The sequence below is a fragment of the Taeniopygia guttata genome, chromosome 3 (assembly GCF_048771995.1).
Source record: "Taeniopygia guttata chromosome 3, bTaeGut7.mat, whole genome shotgun sequence".
Taxonomy (NCBI): domain Eukaryota; kingdom Metazoa; phylum Chordata; class Aves; order Passeriformes; family Estrildidae; genus Taeniopygia; species Taeniopygia guttata.
Genome location: NC_133027.1, coordinates 98,372,682 through 98,391,909, shown reverse-complemented (window position 1 = coordinate 98,391,909; position 19,228 = coordinate 98,372,682). Strand labels below are relative to the sequence as shown.

The 19,228-nt window shown below is 39.8% G+C and overlaps 1 protein-coding gene and 2 long non-coding RNA genes across 6 annotated transcripts in view; 1 reads left to right on the top strand and 2 right to left on the bottom strand.

The window, feature by feature from the left end:
* The window catches only part of LOC115494503 (uncharacterized), a 94,086-nt gene that overhangs the window by 33,589 nt on the left and 41,269 nt on the right, over window positions 1–19,228 (bottom strand). The gene's annotated exons all lie outside the window — the stretch shown is intronic.
* Window positions 1–19,228, top strand: part of EPAS1 (endothelial PAS domain protein 1) — a 76,379-nt gene that overhangs the window by 54,178 nt on the left and 2,973 nt on the right. For both annotated transcript variants that reach the window (XM_030268989.4, XM_072927498.1), the window contains exons 7-15: window positions 7,526–7,632; window positions 12,359–12,506; window positions 13,262–13,470; window positions 13,794–13,981; window positions 14,845–14,955; window positions 16,575–17,059; window positions 18,156–18,279; window positions 18,365–18,482; window positions 18,963–19,145. In XM_030268989.4, the coding sequence (XP_030124849.1) occupies window positions 7,526–7,632; window positions 12,359–12,506; window positions 13,262–13,470; window positions 13,794–13,981; window positions 14,845–14,955; window positions 16,575–17,059; window positions 18,156–18,279; window positions 18,365–18,482; window positions 18,963–19,145 (1,673 nt within the window). The remainder of the gene's footprint in view (window positions 1–7,525; window positions 7,633–12,358; window positions 12,507–13,261; window positions 13,471–13,793; window positions 13,982–14,844; window positions 14,956–16,574; window positions 17,060–18,155; window positions 18,280–18,364; window positions 18,483–18,962; window positions 19,146–19,228) is intronic.
* Window positions 16,846–18,455, bottom strand: LOC140683795 (uncharacterized). Its single transcript, XR_012055289.1, has 2 exons — window positions 18,322–18,455; window positions 16,846–17,433 (listed from the first exon to the last, which is right to left on the bottom strand). It is a non-coding gene; the product is annotated as an uncharacterized lncRNA (long non-coding RNA).

The window sequence follows — 19,228 nt, the reverse complement described above, 5'->3', positions numbered from 1 at the left end:
TTAGTGACGAAATGAAGGGGGGAGGACCTTGGATCAGGCAAGAGGCTTGTCCTCTGCTCCCCACACTTCACTCTCGAGTGGAAAAAATGGAGATCCCTCTAGTCCCCACCTGCCTGACTGTCCTGGGATGGCATATTTCATGCCATCTACCTCTTTTCCCTGTCTGTGTACTGTGATAACTGTTCTGTGCATGCAAGCGAGCCAGAGATCCCTCCTCATGAAGTTTCTTCCTGTCTTCCATTTGTCCTCACTGCTGTGGATTTGGGGGTTGTCTGGGGGTTTTGAGGTAATCTCTGAATTTAAGATAAACTTTTCTGCCTAAAGAAATTGGTCTCCTAAAATTCAGAGATGCTAGGAACCTCTGAGGTCTAGAAGGTTATCAGTGAGATTATACACATGCTTGCGACTTACACAGAAACTCACAGGACCAACATCTTTGTTGATTTCTTCAACCTTCGGAGGTTTTTTTAAACTTTGCTAAGTAAGGTTATTTTTTTAAACAACGTGATGAAGCAGCCATATAAACTTGCAGTGTTAGCAGCTGGGGATGAAAGCAAGATTGCAAGTGTGAAACTTGTGACCGACCTTCTGACCTCTCTGAGAGCTGCGCAGCAAGTAACTAGAAATGGTCTCTGATGTAATCACAATGAGAGTTTTTCCTTTGTTAATATTTTCAGCATGAAAATATTGAGATATCAATAGGATTTTGCTGCTGGAGGGAGTGACTCAATATGATAGTGACTCATTATTAAAAGCAATGTGCTCAGAATTACTGGGGCCATTCAGTGACAGGTTACAGGAGAGCAGCAGAGGATTTTGGATTTTACTTTATTGCATCATTCACATGTTTCTGTAAGACTTAATGCACAAGCCATTATAAATGAGAATTAGAGGGACTGATGCTATCCCATAAAGATACATATGCTTATTTTAAAAATAATGATACATTATGTCTTGTCTTAAAGAGTGGACATTTGATTTACAGGGAAGGTGTTTCAAATGGCAGTGAAATATGACAGCTTCCTCTGGAGGATTGAACTTGTAGGGATTTTAAAGGGTTTTTTTTTCTCCAAAACCAGACTATAAAGTAGCACATCTTTTACTATATAGTTTTGGTTGGATGTTTCATTCCTGTGTTATTCAGATTTTGGTAAAGCTGCAAAAAGATAGCCAAGGCAGAGAAGTAGGAGTTTTTCAGGTTGTTTGCAGCAGATCCATCTAGCCCCCACTTCCCTCCTAGAGAGATGCTGATTTCTCTCCAGCAGGCGACACATCACTAGACACATAAAAATGCAAAACACTCAGCTGTTCTTATCAAATTCACTGCTGCTAGACAGATTGCATTGAAGGAGCAGCTTATGCCAGGAATGTAAATCCAGGCTGGGAGTGGAGGAGAGAAGGCAGCATGTGCCAGTCAGATGCCTAAACTCTTTTCTATGTACTCTGTTCAGTCTGCAGCTACACAGCAGGGCTGACACAGCTCATTGCTTCATAAGGGACAGTGTACTTCCAGTTTAGAGGTGGTATCATGGGGCAGTGTGCCTCCTCTACCAGGCTTCTGCAGTGGTCCTGGTATCCTCCTTGCAGTTCATCTGATGTGGACAGATCTGCTTCCAGGGAGCATTTAGTTTTTATTTTCAAAGCACTCAGTCAAAGAAACTCAGATTTCTGAGCATAATCTCCTTAGGAAAGCTCACAGTCACTGTCTTGTCACAAAGCAACATACAAAATACAGACTGGCTACCTTACAGCATTTTGTGAGAATAACTAGTTGGCTTTTCCTTAGGAGGGTACAGGGGAGATGAAATATAAAGCAGGCAAAACTGGACATCATTTAAAACATGTGAGACAGTAGCCCATATAATTTGCCTTCCAAAACTAAATTATGTATGTGGGTCTATGACTTGCCAGTGGTTAGGTGAGATATGTTTGTATTCTTAAGACAGTTCTGCAAAGTGACGAGCCTGTAGAGAAACGTTTGTGGATAGGAATAATAAATAAGGATTGTTCTCTTAAATGTCTGCTTCAGCCATTCCTGGAGAGTGACTTAAAACTGTTCCCTTGCTCCACTTATCTTGGCTAAGTGGTTTACAGGAAGGATTATTTTAGCTGTAATACAGAAATGCTGATCAGTGGTACAATTTCATAATCCAAGTGGGGGTTTAGTTCAGCTGCACAATGCTTTTGTGTCAGGAAGGATTGCCCGTGAAAGTGTTTTAGTCAGAAGAAAATGCATGTCTTTGTACAAAGGCAAATTTGTTACTTTGGTGGCATTGGCTCGCACTTTGAAGACATGGCTTGCTGTGGGGGATCGTATGTCCCTGATTACTAAAAACCCATTTAGTTATATGCCCTTTTCTTATTTTTCTTGACTGGTACATTTTAATGGCAGAGTTGAAGAAGACAAAAGGAACAGCAGAGGATGTGTGGTGATTCAGAATAGGACGGTGCAGGAAGATGCAATGCCATAGCATTGATCTCAGTTAGATTTCCCATATCAGTATTCATGTGGGGTCCAGGCTGTGCCCAACTGAGAGGAAACTGAGTTTTTATTGTGTCCCAGTAAATAAGAAGTATGCAGGCATGGGATTTTGGATGAGGATTTAAGTCAATTTGCCATTTGACCTATTCTTGGGGAATATTTTTAAGTTAAATGGGAATGCAGGGAAGCGCTTGAATGGACCTCCTGTCCTTTCATTCGGCTCAGGGGAAAATGCAGTATGGAAACAAGTGAAGTGGTGATATGTGAAACCAAAGATCCACATTTGACAAAACTGACTTTTGGTATATGTCATATTTGAGAGTAAAACATTACCTACTTCTTTTGTTACTAACAAAACTGTGATTCAGGTAGACAAAATGAGTGGGAGTGGCACTCCTGGTGAAGATTTTCATGTACACATGTAGGTTTTTTTGCCTTGCAGAGCAGATACACCTGACCAGACCATCAATCCTGCTCAGTAGTGGCCAGGAGTCCCAGGATTTTGCTTTCTTATTGTTTGGGGTTTTTTTGGTTTTTTTTGTTTTTCATTGGCCAGGGCTAGAGTAGAAGCAGCCGCGAATATTTTTGAGAGGAAGTGTGGTTAGTTGGCAAGACTGTCCCACTGCCTGCTCTAGCAGGCTGACAGAGTGCTTTACCCCAGGCATAGTGTCTGCGTTGGGCTTTATTACTTTTTCTCTTTTTTTTTTTAACTCATTCTGCTTTAAGTATAACTTTGTTTTGTTTGTTCCTCTCAAGACCAATTTAACTTCAATAACTTGGTAACAGTTTGAATACAGAAAGACTTTGTTAAGAGATCCACACGCTCACACACACAGTCCACACAGGGCCTGATGAATATACACCCAGCTATTTTTTATAAGCAGTAAACATTAGAGCAGTCTTTCACAGAGCCTGACTTCTCAGTCCTGATGGTTCTTACCATACTATTTTAACTCAAGAAATGGTATACAATAAAAAGCTCTGTGCTCCTATAAAGGGACAGAAAAGCACAATTTTAAGAAAAACAAAAATACTTGAACTAGCTCATCTGGTAGGAAATGCAGCCTTGAAGCAGTGAGTTTCGATTGCTTTGCCATATCTCAAAGATATAAAATAGAGAAAAGTTGTACAAACCTAGAAATAGGATTCAGATCACTTATTTCTTAATTGCGTACCCTAAGCACAAAATTTAATTCCATGTTCCAAAAATTCAATATTAAGATACTTACATATATTGTATATTTAAAGGAAACTGAAATAGTGCTCAAAACATACTTAAGTGGTGGCGGTTGGGATAGATCTCCTACTGCAGATGGCTTTGCCCACCTCTTCATTGTGTTTTCTGAGATTTTGACCTCTGTACATCATGATGACAAATTTAGTTCAGAAAACTGAAGTGCCAGTCTGGCAAAAAATAAGATTCTCCCAAAGGTATTTGTGTTCACAGAAATGAGTTAGTAACAGGAAAAGATACAGCCTCAGAGCCCACCTGTCATCTTCAACAAATAATTATTATTATCTTACTAATGAGCATTCTACAGATGCAAAGGAAACACAAAGCCTACCATGACAGAAATGCCATCCAAAACCACCATACAGTTTGTTTTCTAATTTTGTCATTCCACAGCTTGCACAAAGAGCAATTTTCTGTCTGGTGTCTAAACAAAAGCAGAAGTCTTGTGCCTGAACTCAGTTGTGTAAATGATCCTTTGGTATTATGGGACCTAGACATTTCCCTGACTTTCTTAACTATGTTCTCCTCCTTCTCATAACTCCATGGGATGCCTTTAGTCCCCTGTGTGTTCACTTGGCATTTTGTGTTGCTAAAAGGCTCCTGTGGAGAGCACACAAAGTTTAGAGGGTGCATCTCCCTGGCAAACCTTAAAGTAATGCTCAGGTGAGGTTTACAAGGACCTGTGCTAAAGCACTTGCTGCCTCCTGGCACAAGGGCTGGTCAGGCTCTTGGCTTTGCCCAGTCTTCTTCCACAAACATCCTGGGAGAGCCACAGGATGGGTGTGATGGATAAAAGGATAGCTGCCCATTCAACCCTGGTGCATAATGTGGCATGAAATATGCTAACCTGATTTCCAGCCCTGCACAGCCTGCAGCCTACAAGATATTTTTGAAGCTTTTCAGGGTCAGCAGCACTGCAGGAGGAATAAAGGAGAGTGTGAACTGCCAATTTATGCACCTGAAACTAATAGAGATAACAACTATTGGAGAGAGATTGTTTTTTATAAAATAGTGGGGTTTAAAAATGTATTTAGGAAACACTATCAGCCAGTTTTAGCAGGGGGTTGTGAGTGGGAAAGTGGAACGTTCTACAATTTTTTTTAAATCATGTTGTTTGGAGGAATCTTCAAGGAGAAGTGTAATGAATCTGAATAGTGTTAACAGTTTAACAGATCAGTTAATGAGAGCATAGAGACTGTTTAGCCACTTATTATTATTTTTTAAAGTAACTATTTTAAAACAATTACTCTTCATTAGTATTTCACTGTTACCAGGCATGGGTTTAGAACTTAGCCAGTGTTGTGGGGTTTGTGGGTAATTTTTGGATATCTTAGTTTTTATCTTTTCATGTAATATGTAGTTGCTTGTAGTAAAAAGATACTGCCACCACTTGCTAACTTCCATCCAAGATTACATTAGATCTAACTAGATTTGACACTGTCACAGCAGGATTGTACCACAAGTCATTCTGTGCCATGGAATGACAAGAAGAGTAATTTTATAGTGCGGGTGCTCAATATGGACAGCAAGAAGCAGTTTGAGAAGGGGAATTACAGGACTGGAATACATAAATTTTGCATAGAGATTACAATTCCTATATGAGAAGAGTCCCTCAGTCTGGTAAAATGTATTTTTTTTTTCTATCTCAGTTCCATTGCCACTTCCATGAAGGCTGTAGTGGGGGTTTGGATTTGCACTGGTGCTGCTGGGTACATAGTGCTTCTGTTTTTCCCCCCTTATCTTCATTTTGTTTTCTTTCTCCCTGCTTGTCCCCACTTGGCTCTTAGTGGATTAAGAATAAATACTCAACTTCTTGTATTTTAAATTCTCTCCCCTTGCAATGAGCTCCAAACTAACTGGAATGGCTTTATGGTATTGTGCTAATTTGTAGCCAAAGACTATAGTTCTGATTTTAAAGACCATGTATTTACCATGGTCCTGGCAAAAGCTTCTGGTCACTTACACCACTGTGTCCCAGCTGGTTGTATAAAAGCAAGCAGCAACTGTATTTTAGGAGCCGTAATTTTATTAGGGCTCCTTCAGTATTTGTTGTTTTCTCCTGATGATTCAGCTTTGATGACCAATTCATTATGAGAAATACTTTTCAATAAGAAAGAAAAAACAATTGTGGTTTCAGAAAAAAATTTAGATTTGAGTGGGATGCAATTTAAAAGATCAAAAACTTGTCAGCAAAGAGAGTAAAAAAAACTCTTTGAAACCTGGATTCAAACATTTCCTCTTTGTTGGTCTAATTTTAAATGTAAATAAAACTGGAAACACAAACAGAAAAGTAAGTTTTTGAGGGGACTCCAATACAAGCTACAGCTTTTGCTCAACTGAAGTATTATAAACCCAGGTTTGTTCCATGGAAATCAGGACAGAGAACAGTTTTCAGAGTGACAAAACCAAGGTGTCCTAGGGCTATGAGCTATAGAGTTCTGTGGAGGTGGAGGCAGAGAAAAGCTGACTCAATACCTTGGCGTTCAAGATATACACAAAATAGTCCCATTTTATGTGCCTTCCTTGCTGGAGGGGGATCCAGGAGATGAATGCCATGCTCTTGCTCTGTTTGTTTTACAGCATTTACATGTCTGTCTTGTAAAGACATGCTTGTGTCTAGAGGGCTGGGCTAAAGCTGTCCTCCCAGGGAGCACACAAACCTGAGGATGTCTCTTAGAAGTAGCAACACTACAAATGGAATGTGGTGGCAGATAAAGCCATTCTGTGTGAGACGTGGCATAAAACCTGGGCACTGCCACTGACAGCTGTGAGGTGCTGCAAGGTGTGACCATTCCTTGCAAACCTCCCGGCTTTTAAAGGTTTAGGACAGCTTCATAATCAGTTTGTGTGCTGCTGTTCTCTGTATTACAGGTTATTATAAGAATTATAATAGGTAGGAAGATGTAGTCAAGAGTGTCACTGTCTTGTAAGCCAGAAGATAATCTTTGCTTTTGAATTACCTTTTTATGTACTTTTTTAAACTTACTATGTTTCCTGTAAAGCTGTATGTGACGGTATTTCCAACTGAAATAAAACATTTTTCTTCCACCCCCTCATTAGAGAAAATCATCTGCACAGTTTGATGACCTATTTTCATTGGTTGTGAGAAAACCAACTTGTGAGAAATCTGGCCTTGCCTCAAAAAGACTGAAAAAAAAAGGTCTAGTTTTTGAGATCATAGCTTTCTTTGTGTAAAATCCTACTTAGTTTGTGGATTAGTCACCCAAGTAACCTAAATGTGCCAGAGTTTTCAAATGATTGAGAAAAGACTAAGTAGATGAGCTTTTTTTTTTTTTTTTTAACTGCCCATACTTTCTCACCTGGCATTTTTATTTTATTAAAAGCAGTACCCAAAGTACCTTCTGTGTATGTTTCTAAAATGTACACATACCTTTAAACCTGTTGGCACCAACCACTACCTGCCTCACATGTATTTGATTTTGAATGGCTCTTGTTAGGACTTTCTGCATGTAATGGGCAGCTTGAGAACTCTGTCGGTAACAGAAGTTGATACCTTCTATTAGAGATAGCATGCAAATAGGCATAGGGAAATTTGCAGTGCTCACACTGACATCCTTAGGAATTTTTATTCCAGTAGTAGAACAGGCAGTTTACTCTTAACATGGAGATATTTCAGAATGTGATCAGAAGTCCTCTATAGCTCCTCGTGCATTTGGAAGCTTAGAATTTCTCATTTTGCTTTTTTAATTCTGTTAGTTTAAGTACTTCAGCTGATAGCTGCCCTGCACATGTAAGCATAAGGCTACAGTGACCTGAATTTTAAATACTTGCTTTTTTTCTTGAACAAGAATAACAGAGCTGATTGGATATCATCCAGAGGAGCTGCTGGGTCGTTCAGCATATGAGTTCTACCATGCCTTGGACTCAGAGAGTATGACCAAGAGTCATCAGAACTGTAAGTCACATTCTTATTTTCTTTGTTGCTTGCATGTAAAGCATAAACTGTGGGTACCTCAATACATATTTGAAAATACAAGTGCATATTGTCTGCAGATACTCTCCAGGAGCAGTATTTACACCAGGTTACTGTGCTTATCTAGCTGAAATCTACTGCTGGTCCTTCCAGAGGGCCTGGGTTTTGCCATAATTAAAACTAAACTTGGATGTTAGAGAGGAGAATCACTGTCTCTCTAAGGTACAGTGAAAGGTTCAGCTGAAAATTTGAAAAGCTGAGTTAGGCAGTTCTGCCCTGGTGAGGAAGGCATTTCCTGATATCCAAGAAAATTGGGATTGTTCATAAAGAAAAGAGAAGGTATTGGCTGGCATGACCTAAATGTGGCCTTCCAGTACCTGAAGGGAGCCTACAGGAAGAATGGAGAGGGACTATTTACAAAAGCATGTAGTGATAGGATGAGGAATGGCTTCAAACTGATAGAGACTGGGTTTACTTGAGATATTAGAATAAAGTCTTCATATCAAGGTGGTGAGGCACTGGAACAGGTTGCCAGAGAGGTTGTGACTGCCCCATGCATGGAAGAGCTCCAGGATAGGTTGGAAGGGGCTCAGAGCAACCTGGTCTAGTGGAAGGTGTCCCTGCCTATGGCAGGAGCTGGAACTAGGTGATCTCTAAGATTCCTTAAAGATCCCAAGCCATTCTGTGATTATCTTTCTCATGTGCTGTTGGACTCAGCAGACAGAGCTAAAGGGAAATAGGAAGAGCTTATTGCAGTGTTTTTTTGAATGTCCTTCTTTTGCTACCAAATAACAATAGTAACAAATAATAACAAATACCAAGTAACATCCAAAGTAGATGTGCAAGGAGATTTCTTAAAGGGATATTCATTATACAAATAATACCTACTGCCAGGAACAGCTGCTTCTTGTTATTGTTATGCCTATGGGAACTGCCAGTTTTAGCTGTTCTTAAAGTAAAGTATCTGAATTATTTGGGAGCAGAGATCAGATCCAAGATCCCTCTCTTCAGCAGGCCACACAGTTGCAATTTCCATCTCTTTCACATCAGTGTTTTAAAGTAATTGGATTTAAATCTTCAGTCTCTGTCCTTAAGAGTTAATGCTTTGGCTGGAGACAAGGTAGTGCATTAATGTACAAATGACAGTTCCCACCCTTGGCTGTTATGGCCCCCAAACCAGTTTATTGGAGAGGTCTAAGCATCACATCACTAAAACCCCTGCAGATGATCTTTTAATATAAACAAAGCAAAGCAGCTAGACTGGAATCTACAGGATCAAAAAACAAACCCTGCACACCTTGTAGTTCTTGTGATGCAGGCCTCTGTCCTCAGGAAAAAGCCCATGACTTAGGTCACACATGTAAAGAGATCTGGCCACCAAACAGACTTACAGAAAGTATTTCTGTACTTCCCAGAGGAAAGTTGCAGCAAAGAATAGCTGACTGACCTTAAGGGGTTAGCTACAATGGCAAAGATTCAGGACAGTTTTAAGCTGAAATGTTTCTTTTAAAACTGTTTGGCGGTGATGGAAGTTGTGTGCTGTAAAACAGTGTTGATATGAATCATGCTGTTTCCAAAGCTGCTTAAAACAAAAATATAAATCAGTCCATATGCAGTGAGAGTTATCTGGACATGTAATTTTAAAAATTGTTTCTTAGGTAATATGTTAGTGTTTTTACAGTAAAAATGAATAAGTGGTATTTATAGATGGAGTGTTAATATCCTGTGTGCTGGGCTATTGAAAGTCATCCTGTGAAATCAGGGGTGTGTGCTTCACTGGTGCTTTTGAATCATTGAGTTTGATTTCTAAGAATGAGACAGTACTGGGAAGGAATAAACTGGGAGCTGGCAATCCATTTGGTAACAGGAAAGGGAGGGTGAGCAAGCCCTTGGTGGTAATCACCATCTAGTTAATGAAATGGGAGCACTGAGTTACTTGTCCATGTAAAGATTTCTGGGGAGTTTCTAGTCCCCACCATGACCAGGCATTAACAGATGTTGCTCCTCACTCCAGCATTTAAATCGCCCTCAGGTAGTGCAGGGTGTGTGTCCAGATGCCACTTGTGCCCTCTGAAAAGGGCCATGTCCTACAAACACGGTGCAGGGTACAAGGTCTTATCAAGAAGCAGAATGAGAGCAAGAATAAGTCTTAGAGGGGTGGTGTTACAACAGCAGAAGTCCTCAAGGCACTGCACAGGTTATAAATGGTTAGGATCAAACTGTTCCATAGGATTTATGACAGCACAGGATCAGCATAGATTATCTTTTTACTGTTGAAAGCACAGGACCAAAGTCTATTGCTGTAATAAATGCAATTTCCCACAACAGAACCATCAGTTCAAACTGCCAGCAAATTTGACCCCTTTAGTTTTTCTAAGATAAAGAGTTCTAGCATCTTCTAGGACCATCAGGCTTCTGACCAAGTCAGAGAACAACCACAAAGGCAAAGTGACAGCAAGCTGTAACTTGACAAAACACATGTAAACCCTTCAAATAGCAGATGCCTGGATTCCATCCTGTGTGCCATTGAGATGCTGTGTAATGCAGGGTAACCAAGCAGGCATAGAGCTTATACAGACCTTGTTCTTCCAAGTATGTGGCTATACAGAACTTACTCATTTTCCCTGGCCACATCCTTTTGTATGCAGAAATAGCCACCTCAGAATTAATGTTCAGCAGACTTGCATTTATTAAACAATAGTATTAGAAGAATGCTATATATAGAGTATATCTCCTTGCAGTAATGCAGTTATCAATTCTGACAGTGCCCACCAGTTAGCAGAAGTTTAGCAAGCCTTGCAAGGAAATCATGGTTTTGTGTTCTATTAAATTTATCCCTGCCTTCCCCCTCTCACCACACAAAGGAATATAATTGGAGCCTATTTCATTGACATGGAACTAGTTCTGTACAGATACAGGTAATGTATACTTTATAAAAAGTAAAAAAAATAGAGACGTGAGAAGTTCACTCTGAAGGCAGAATCTTAAATGTAGCATTGATAACAAAGTCAGCAGTTACAAGTGTATTAGTAATTTATGAGATTACCCCCTGGAGGGATTCTGCTGTACTTTATTATATCAGAACATGACATGCTTTGAATAATAATAATAAAAAAGATTAAAGCAGTAAAAAGCTTCTTTGTAATGTAACAGGCGCCTACACTGTGACTCTTATTGATGAGCTGATGATTAGGAAGCAGTGTAATTATGTTTCACAAGCAGAGCAGAACAGTCCAGTCACTAAAACACTTTGAAATGAAAGCCTTTTGATTTTGTTCCACCAGAAGTATTTAATCAATAAAAGTAATGTTCTACTTTGTCTAAATAAATTAAATGAAGGATGATTAAATACTCCTAGGAAGAAAACAAACAAACTTCAGAAATAGAAGGATAAACACAGCAACAATTATCTGGAAAACAGTTGTATTTCACAGGCCTGGATTTGTGCATTTGTATGGTGGCGATGTAGGAGAGGCTGACAATAATGGCCACATTCACGAGGAACTTTTCTGTAAAAAGACCACAGTATCAATTTTTCAGTCCTCCTGAGTCAAATTGCATTATTTCTAGGGCATTAGTTTGATGGCATACTTCTTTTGGATGTAAAAGCTGTTTAAAAGGAAAGGTTCCCAATGTGTGGTCAAAGGTTTAGTTCGGCCACTTCCCACTTCTGCTGCTATTCAGTGTGATTATGTCTGCTTACAAGTACAAGCTCTTATTAGTGCAAGTACTGCTTGTCTATTCCAGCCCTAATTTTTTTGCCATTGATCGACATTATTTTTCCTTCACTGACAGCTTTGAATTACAACAGACAGAACATCGTAAAACCTTACATCTCAGAAGTCCAAAGCTCCACGCTGAAAACTCGTTCTCTGCAAATACTGCAAAATAATTTGGGATAGCAGGGCTACAGGTTTCACCCTTCAAACATTTAGAAGCTTTAAACCCAAGCTGTACTATTGTCAGTTTAGTTTGAGAAAACACAGGATAGTTCAAAAAAACAAAGTTAAACAAACACTACTTGATTGGGTCATGTGGGTCTTGGTTTCTCCTAGGCTGCTAATTCCAAGCTCTTGCAGAGGAACAATATAGTTCAACCAGAGAGTTGAAAAAAAGGTTTTTTTGAAAAAAAGTTCAGCTTTTTTTTCTCTAGACAAAGCAGTCCTGTTTATTATTCTTACTTTTGATACCTTTTTAAAAGTGAAATCACTACCATAAGATCTTAATTTAAAAAAAATCTTAGTGAATATAGCTTTTAAATCACCTGATTTTTATATTTATCTATTACCTAAATAAGGGAACTATAGTTTCCTCAATAAAATCACTTTTCTACAGATCAATCTGGGAGCCTGAATTGTGTCACTTCTACAATAGGGACTCAAGAAACATGCAGTCAGCAGGCATTATTTTGGGAGTTGAGATATTATATTAAATTTTTTTCACATTCTGATCTGAAAATTCAGACCATCTCAAAAACTCAAATACCAGAATCAAAATTTTCAATCTTGAGTAGAAGCCTTAAATGAACAGCCCCTTTCATGTTTAAAATGGCTGCATTTCCCCAAAGTTAAGTACATCCCTCATCCAACAAATGCTGTAGTGCACTTCCGCATAATGAAAACTCAGAAGCGGTGTATTTAAAACAAGTGTTCCATGTTGTGTGTTCCTGTCCTGATGCATTATTTGTATCTCTGCCCCCTTTTCTCAGTGTGTACAAAAGGTCAAGTAGTGACGGGCCAGTACCGTATGCTTGCCAAGCATGGGGGATACGTATGGCTGGAGACCCAAGGAACAGTGATTTACAACACCCGAAACCTGCAGCCCCAGTGCATCGTCTGCGTCAACTACGTGCTGAGGTGGGTTCAGGGGACACACCAGAGCACGTGTGCATTCACATGCTGGAGAAACGCAATATTTGGAGGAACTTTTCAAGGGTCTATTTATTCAACGTTGTTGTTCCGAAATCAGTTTAGTCATGTTTGTTCAGTCTTGTTTACTGATGTTAGACATCGATGAAAAATGTGGCATGCCTGTTCCCATAAGCACTGTTGAAATACACCACAGCCTTTCTCCTCTGCAGAGTGGCTGCTGTGCTTATACAACAGAGAATAAGGTCTGCACTGAAGATTTTATTGTGTAACACAACTGCTAATGTGTGTTTTTCTAGTGCTGTGACCAAGAGATAAAACTAAGTAGTAACAGTATCGTATGTTGCTAGGAGAAGCTGTTTACAGCCTTAAAAATGAGGACCAATCAGAAGTTTTGCCTTCATTTGGAAAAACTCAAGGTTTTTTGGTCCTAGTTGGGGTCAAAATAGGAAATATTTATTTGAGTGATAGTCTGGGTCATAACAGCCTCGACTACATCCTTTAAAAAGCAGAGCAACAAAGCCCTGAGTATTCCCACAGAAGTCCTGACCACCCTGTCTGCGTCACCCGAAATGGTGGTGCTGAGCAACGCTGGAACTGTGCCTCGCCTGTTGAGAGCCTGGCATGCAACCGAGAGGCCAAAGTGCTCCTATAGCCCCAGCTTCAGGGAGTTTGTACTGCCTACTTTATCCACATCTTTCATCTTTATGGTACAAAATGCCTAAAACCTGTTCTCTCATTAGTGAAATTGAGAAGAACGATGTTGTGTTCTCCATGGACCAAACAGAATCACTCTTCAAGCCCCACCTGCTGACAATGAACACTGCCTATGACAGCGGCATCCCTGTGACAGAGAAGAGTGACTTCTTGTTTACTAAGCTAAAGGAAGAACCAGAGGAACTTGCTCAGCTGGCACCAACACCTGGTGATGCCATTATTTCCTTGGATTTTGGTTAGTATTTGTATAATTATTTTTGTGCAACAAAGAACCACATGTGAGCCTACATTTAGAAACTTAGTAGACAAGGTCTGTTTGCTGTGTGTACAAATTGGGAGTAATGGCTAAAAGAGCCCACATGCTCACACCAGTGGAAAATTTCTGTGAATGAGAGCAGAATCAGGCTTTCTTGCTGACTAAATAATGTGCATTAAGTCTATGCCAACTTAGTGTCATGGCAACTAGGATCAGTGTTTACTTCTAATGAATAGCTGCAGTTATATCATAACACTGCACCAGCTAAAAGTATTCATTAATATTGTTAAAACCCCATCCAGGAACACAGAAGTTTGAGGAAGCCCCTGCCTTCACCAATGCTGTTTTGACACCAAACAAAGCATGGCCAGTGGAAGTGAAAAGCCACCCTGCTCAAGGTGAAACACTGACGATACCATCCTTTACAATGCCTCAGATTGCACCTGGCAGCAGTACTCCAAGTGCAAGCAGCAACAGTAGCTGTTCCACGGTAAGAAGAACTTTAAAAAAACATTGAATCATGTTTTGTTTTGTATCCAAATCCCATCAATATATATAGACAACATTTTTGTGTTGGCAGTCCCAACTCACGTCTTATTAGCAAGGCCCAGAGTATCTCTGTTCTTCCTACACTGCATCATGCCTTAAGAATTAATAGCAAAACTATGAAATGGGAACAATATCCTGGCTTCACATTGCAGTCCTCATTGTCTTCCAGCTTACCCTTTAGTAATTACTGTAACATATAAAACAACTAGTAGGAGAACATGCTACCACCTTTCATGGGGTTAGCCTTATATAAAAAGCCAATGTAAAACTGTGGGGCCACTGGGATCATTACCCCAGACCAGCCTCCTTCTGTTAAGCAGAAGCTGTAGCTTTTAGGAAGCTTAGCCAAGTCAGGCTTTTGAGAGCAGCTCCTTGGCGTTTCCCACTGAAGAAATGAACATGCTTCTGTGGCACTGTCCCCAAGAGCTGGAGCCACTCTTACCAGAGGTCATCCAGTCTTAAGAAAAGCATGGAGGTATTGCTAAGCATCTTCTTTCTTGATAAAAGTATTTAATGGTGTACATTTCTTGTTCCTGGTCTAAGTTGCCAAAATAATTTAAAATAGGATGACAACTAAGTTCCTGTAATGGGTGCCTATGTTTTGCACTGATTATCTTGTTTCAGAGAAAAGTTTCTGATAGCAGTGGACAGTTTTGGGTTCTGAGCACCCTAAATATACCATCTGCCCATTCACTTTTCATAGGAAAGATCTGTTATTGAATAACAGCATGGTATTAATGACATGATGCTAAGCCAGTACTGTGGTTGTCTTCCTGCTTAGAAAAAATTGTTATTTCCATGCAGCCCAGCAGCCCAGAAGATTATTACAGTTCTGTGGATGAAGACCTTAAGATTGAGGTGATTGAAAAACTCTTTGCCATGGACACAGAATCAAAAAGTCAGTGTACCTCCCAGGTAATGAACTCCCTCTTCCAAAAGCCAAGATCAGTCTCCTGCTAGTAGACAGTACAGCTGCATGTTGTGTGTGCAGATATTGGGATACAGCATTTAAACTGCATTTGCACAAGCACCCCAAATCTTTGACGCATATTAACAAAACAGTTGACGTCCAGAAGCTGCCATGTCAATCTCTGCCCCTAACTCTCTGAAACATGAGGTTTGGAGTGCCACTGTGGTGGCAACGAGCTTTCAAAATTTGGAGGCTTCTGTAGATTGGATAAGGAATATAAACAGCGGCAATTTGTTTTTAAATGCAGCTGAATGACTAATGAGTAAACATCCTTTCTAGAACAAAATATAAATAAACGAATGCTTGCAAAACAACCAAATGAGAGAGGAATGTCCCTCATAGCACACATCTCCTTTAACTACAAAATGAAAACTCATTTTAGATATATGCTTCCTTTTTTGCCCCTTGGAAATTTTCAGAGAGACTTGAAAATTCCGTGCACATAAAGTAAAACACAGTCTCCATCTCCTGCATTCTAATAATGATGTAAGTGTAAAAATTCCCCCTATAAATAAATAAACCCATTATTACAACATTACAGCAAGTGAGCTAGTGAATAAAAGGTGTGGGCCTGATTCAGCTTATTTAACTTGAGATACTCAATTGAAATGCCTTTGTGAAGAGCTTATACTTTATAGCTGAGAGAAAGGAACAGGCACTGCTGATTGGTAGCATAGACCTCACACTCATCTCTATCTATTAATCCTACAGAAAGTTTGGGATGCTGGGGCCCAAATTAGGTACTTCCATTTGCCAACACAATTTGCAGGCTTAGTTAGGCTGTAATCTATGTTCTGAAGAAATTTTGTCTAAGTCTGGACATAGAAATGAAAGCAAGAGAAAGGGTGGACAGATAGGAGACAAGTGTAGGGCAGGATGAATCTCACTGCAAGACTTTACATGTGCGAACTTCAGTATTGTCAGATTCAGCATCTGCTTACTCAGGTGTTTCCCACCACATCAGCTATTTTGGTGGGAAAAACGAGTATTATAAAAGTGCTGCAGGGTTTGGGGGGCCAACATTGATTATCCTCTCTGTTCAGCTCTGTGAATGTAGGTATGACTAGTCCTCCAAGGGAAAAGCAGAATACAGATTTAAGTGTGATAATGTCCTTCTGGCTACATTTTTTTCAACCCTCACATTTTTAGACACCTTTTTTTATGTAGCTGGATTATGAGAAAGCTGTGTTTTCTATTTTAACATGAAAAAGCCTGAGGTTGAACTACATGCCCCATGTTGTAGAGTCTTGGCAGACAAGTTATTCAAAGCTTAGTGAAACAGCATCTTCTTCAGATCACAGTGATGCTGGAGGCTGCATGCAAGCTGCTTTAACAAATATTGCTCCTCTGGGAGGTTTTTTCCTTCAGTTTGTTGTCTTAATTTTGCTGCTGATGATACGATGAACATGTATGCTAGCATAGAAATAAGACACCTTTAAACAGACTTTGCCAATTTCATTAGGTAAATCTGGCATACAGTGATTTTTCAGCTTTGTTAGTATTCCATATCACACTAGCTGCCACAACTATTACTAATTTTTGAACTTACTTCATCTTTGCACAGACTGACTTTAATGAACTGGACCTTGAAACCTTGGCTCCTTACATTCCTATGGATGGAGAAGATTTCCAGCTCAGCCCCATCTGCCAAGAAGAAAGTCCTCTCTCTGAAAGTGCACAAAATACCCAGCAGCATCTAAGTAGCATGAGTACCATCTTCCAACCCCTTGCTCCTACTTCACAGAATCAGTTCTTCCCAGAGAAATATTGCCCACAGCTATCAAATGAAAAAATTAACTCTGGTCATGGGTCCCTGTCATCGGCGTTCTTCAACAATATGAGTAGGTCAACCCTGCCACCATACCATGACCAAGCCAGCACTCCCCTGTCTTCAATGGGAGGAAGATCAAACACCCAGTGGCCACCTGATCCCCCATTAGAATATGTTCCTGCAAAATGGAGACTCATGGATAAATACTCAGGATCCCTATCAAGTTCCCCCTCGGGTCCACCAATAACTTCTCAGAGAGTGCCCATATATAAAAAAAGGTACGTGTTTCTGTGGCATAACTATGCATATTTACCCAGAAAATATTCTGGAAAATGAGAAGGGTCATAATCTTGAAAATTAATTTTTCTCAATTCAGCTGAAACAATTTGTTGCAATAGGCATCAGACTGCAGCTCTGGGGAAATTATTGTGGTGCTCTCCCAGTGGCAGTGAGTCTGAAGAAGCAGAAGTGGGCTAATTTTTCATTGCCTGTTAGGATAGGCAAATGAATTTCCTGCTGGTCCGGTTAAAATTACACCAGTAATTTTGCAAAGCATGTTTGACTTTATGCAATTTAAGAACAGTACCAAAAAGACTTACCGGTCCAGCAGTAGCAGGGAAACACACATACTTTCTTACCTTGCATATATTTTCTGCACAACAGAAAATGGGGAAGAGAGAGGAACAAAAGTACATTATTACTGGCATATGTAAATACTACAGCCAAGACTTAAATTGCAAGGCTCTTTTTCTACAACCTTTTTGTTTGCTTTCCTACATGTGAACAGTATGTGATGAGATGTAGATCAGAGGGCACAGTCCTAGAAGTTGCCTCATAGCTAGAAGTTTCTCTGTAGCTCTTGAGTATTCAATGTTGCTCACATGGACATGTTCAGGAAGTACATAAAACAGCAATAGTAATTTAAAAATTTTGAAGCTGTGCAGTTTGCTTTTTTTAATTTCTTGTTGGTAGAAATACCAGTGTCTGAACATGCATCTGGAAGGAAAGGGTTTGTCCCCAGTCACCAACTTGTGTGTTCATACTTAGTAAGTAAAGCAAGGGGACATGCATGGCTCTCAAATCCAATTCTTAAAAATTACATTACTTTCTTTTCCACAGCATTTTTTTGTCTGCCTGGATATCCCTAGAGGCTGTTTATACTAAACTTTCATAAGTCTTTGATCCCAAATGTCAAAAGTTTCTAAAGATGGTGGGATGAATAATAAAAGGAAATAAAAACATTTGATGTTTGAGATCTGTCCACTGGCAGGTCTCAGACACCTTAAACGTCTTTAAATGCAAGAAGAATCTGTAAAGGAGCCAGATGATTTTGATTTGCCTTCCTGTGCACTCACACAGATCTCCTCTCCACAGGCCCCTTGATGCTTTTGGACAACGAGGCATAGATGTAAACCCAGCAAGACTTGCTCTGTCTAACAGTTTGAAACTGAAGCGACAGCTGGATTATGAAGAACAAGCCTTGCAACAGCTGAGTGGGGTAATCATAAGAAATGCATCCCCTTCACAACTTCGGACTCACCATGGTCATCAGTGTAATTGGTTTGCTTCCCTTCTCATTCTAGGGAGATCCATCTGTCATTAACCCATCTCACTTAATGTGGAAGAGAATGAAATTTCTCAAGGGGGAAAACTGTTCCTTGGCTACAGAAAAGAAGTCTCTCAGCACAGGTGTTCTTACTGGTAAGACAAAAGAAAGTGGTTTTGCAATATTACATATTGAAACACCATTTTAAGACCGGTTGAATAGGGAAAAAAGCTCTTTCAAAAGGAAATGTAAATAAGCTCTGTAAATATTACATTAAGCTAAAATTAAAGATCAAGTTGTATCACTAAGAGCTGAACAATTTAAAGGTACATTTGATAAATACCATTTAGTTGGTTTCACATATGTTCACACACTTGCTTAGGAGGGACAGAAGACAGCTTCATGGAGCTGTGTTTGCCTCCTGCTGATCCAAGGTGTGAATATCTCAGAGCTAGAACAGATCCTGCTTCTCTACAACACTGTGTTTCCTTACACAAGCATATCTTGACTGCAGTACTACTGCTAGAGTTGGGACTATTTCTAGACTTCCTTTGTGATAAGATGTATTATCTACTATAATTATTGCACTGGCTTAATTTAGCTTTTTTTTTTTTCCCCTACTATTTAAATAACAGATGAATTTTTCTGTAACTCGAGAGGTCTGAGCCAACCAGTAAATCAACTGCAGCAACAGCAGCAGCAACATCAACCCACCTGTGACAGTCCGGGTGAGAATTTGAAAGCAGGAGCATTTCCCCCTCTGTTTTACAGTTCCCATTGTCAGGACTACAGTGTCCAGCCAGCTCATAAAGCATCAGGTAAGAGCTGTCAAACACAGGGATTGGAAAATGTTGGTATTTTGTTCCAATGCTGATTCCATGAAGAAAAAAAAAAAAACACA